The sequence below is a fragment of the Pygoscelis adeliae genome, unplaced genomic scaffold (genome assembly GCF_000699105.1).
Source record: "Pygoscelis adeliae isolate BGI_AS28 unplaced genomic scaffold, ASM69910v1 Scaffold190, whole genome shotgun sequence".
NCBI lineage: Eukaryota > Metazoa > Chordata > Aves > Sphenisciformes > Spheniscidae > Pygoscelis > Pygoscelis adeliae.
The window spans coordinates 1,013,040-1,014,935 of record NW_008823922.1 but is presented as its reverse complement, the minus strand read 5'-3'; the positions used below and the strand labels follow the sequence as shown (position 1 = coordinate 1,014,935).

At 48.7% G+C, this 1,896-nt stretch overlaps 1 protein-coding gene across 1 annotated transcript in view; it reads left to right on the top strand.

Annotated features, from left to right (window-relative positions):
- Nucleotides 1–1,552, top strand: part of TMEM72 (transmembrane protein 72) — an 8,012-nt gene extending 6,460 nt beyond the window's left edge. Inside the window, exon 6 of the mRNA XM_009320561.1 lies at nucleotides 1,548–1,552. Within this exon, the coding sequence (XP_009318836.1) occupies nucleotides 1,548–1,552 (5 nt within the window). The remainder of the gene's footprint in view (nucleotides 1–1,547) is intronic.
- Nucleotides 1,553–1,896: the final 344 nt, after the last annotated feature.

The following is a 1,896-nucleotide window of genomic DNA, read 5'->3' as shown; positions in this document are numbered from 1 at the left end:
ACAGCGGCGGCTCTTGCCTGACAACACAGCCGTAGCGTCTGCCTCCCATGAGGCAGCAGCAGGCGGGAGGAGGGGAGACCGCCATGCCCCCAGAGCAGCCTCTGCTGAGGGCAGTTGTCTTCCTCCTGCCCTCGCTGCATGTTTGAAGAGCTCAGGGCTGGGACACATTCAGCACAGGGCACCACAGCCTGCAGGTTCCCTCACAGCACCTGTACCAGCTGCAGCAGGTCCAGGGCATCCAAAACATCATTTCAAGGGTGGGCTGAGACCAAAAACACCCCTGGGGCTGGCACCCACTAAGTGCCCTCCCCTGAGACACACTCTGAGCCCAACAGGGAAATCACCTCTGGCCTTGGGGACACCTATGCAGAAGCAGGGAGAACTCTGGGGCTTCCTGGTGTCCCCTGCCCGGACAGCCCTCTTGAGTTAGAAGAGCTTTGGGATGATGTGGCAGATCAGGTCATGACATGCAGCACCACGCTGGCACAGCAGACTGTGTGTAACTCCCAATGTGTGTTAATTAATGGCCACAGAGAGCAAAGGCAATAATAAAGTTATAATGCTGTCCCACCAGTCTTCTCCATGCCAGCTGTTCCCTGAATCCCTCACCTCTGGCTTAATCCTACCATATTTTCTGCCCTTTGAGGACTGTTCACCTATAATCAGGCATTTCTCTCCTGTTCAACTCATCCCCTTCGCTCTCTCCCACCTGAGGACTAAGACTGTTTCCAGATGGCAAATGCCATCTGTGCCTGCAGACACCGTCACCAAGACCCTCTCATCAGTGTCAGGCAACTCTTTTGGCTGCACATGGGAAAGAACTCGGGTGGCTGGGTTTTCTCGGACATGGGACATGAGGCCACACTGTCACCACTGCTGGGATGAAGAGTTTTAACTGCTCTAAGCCCAGACACGCAGCATTGGGGTGAGGTGGTGGTAAGGAAAGAAGATCCCTGAGACCTACTAGACTATTTATAAGGTAGAAGACAGTGGGGCTGGCTGTTTTTCTTCAAAATACGTTACTTCTTTTTAAAATCTCGGCTTTCTGAGTCACAATCACCATGTTCATTTAGGAAAGCAGTGTAGTTTGAAGTGAAGTGTGAAAATGTAAAGTGTGAGCTTTCAAAAATCAAAGGCAATTGAGATAAGAACCTAGGGCTACTTTTAATAAACCCTTTTTAAGTGACTCCCAATTTGGGAGATAAATGGGGAAGAAGGTGGAAGATATTGACTCACAATATTTGACTGCCCGTGTTTGATAATGAAACTCTGTTCTCAAGAGCAGCTTATGAATGGTTGCACGCACTTGTCATTCCTACAGTCAGACATAACCAACAAGCTTTTTGTTGCATCACCAACATTTAAAATGATAGCTGGTATCAATCTGTTCTAAACACGATACATGGATTAGAGACCTCCTCCATCTGGCTGCACAAATTAACCCTCCACCCCATAATCGCATGCTGGGGAAGAGTCACGTACACATCTGCCTTTAAGGAGGTTTTGCACCTGCAAAAATGTCTTCACAAAATTGTGCCCGTTTACAGCCTAATGCTGCACAACTGATAGCAGCAAGCCCAGGATCCAACCACAGCTCCACCCTCAAGCTAGTGTATTCATCACATTAAGAAATAAAAATAAAGCTATTTTCCTCTAACGTTGGTGATCAAACAGCATACCTGCACCAACAAAGGCCCCGACCCAGCTATGCTAACAGGGTACCCACCCTTGCCAACTCTGCCCCAAAAGGCTGTGCTTGGAGCTGGCTCCCCAACTCGATCACACATCTGCTCTGCAATTAGACCCACTCTCATTAGCAAACTCAGCTTTCTGCATCATCCAAGGCTCTTCTTTGAACATTACATAACTAATTACACACACAGAGATAAGGTTTGT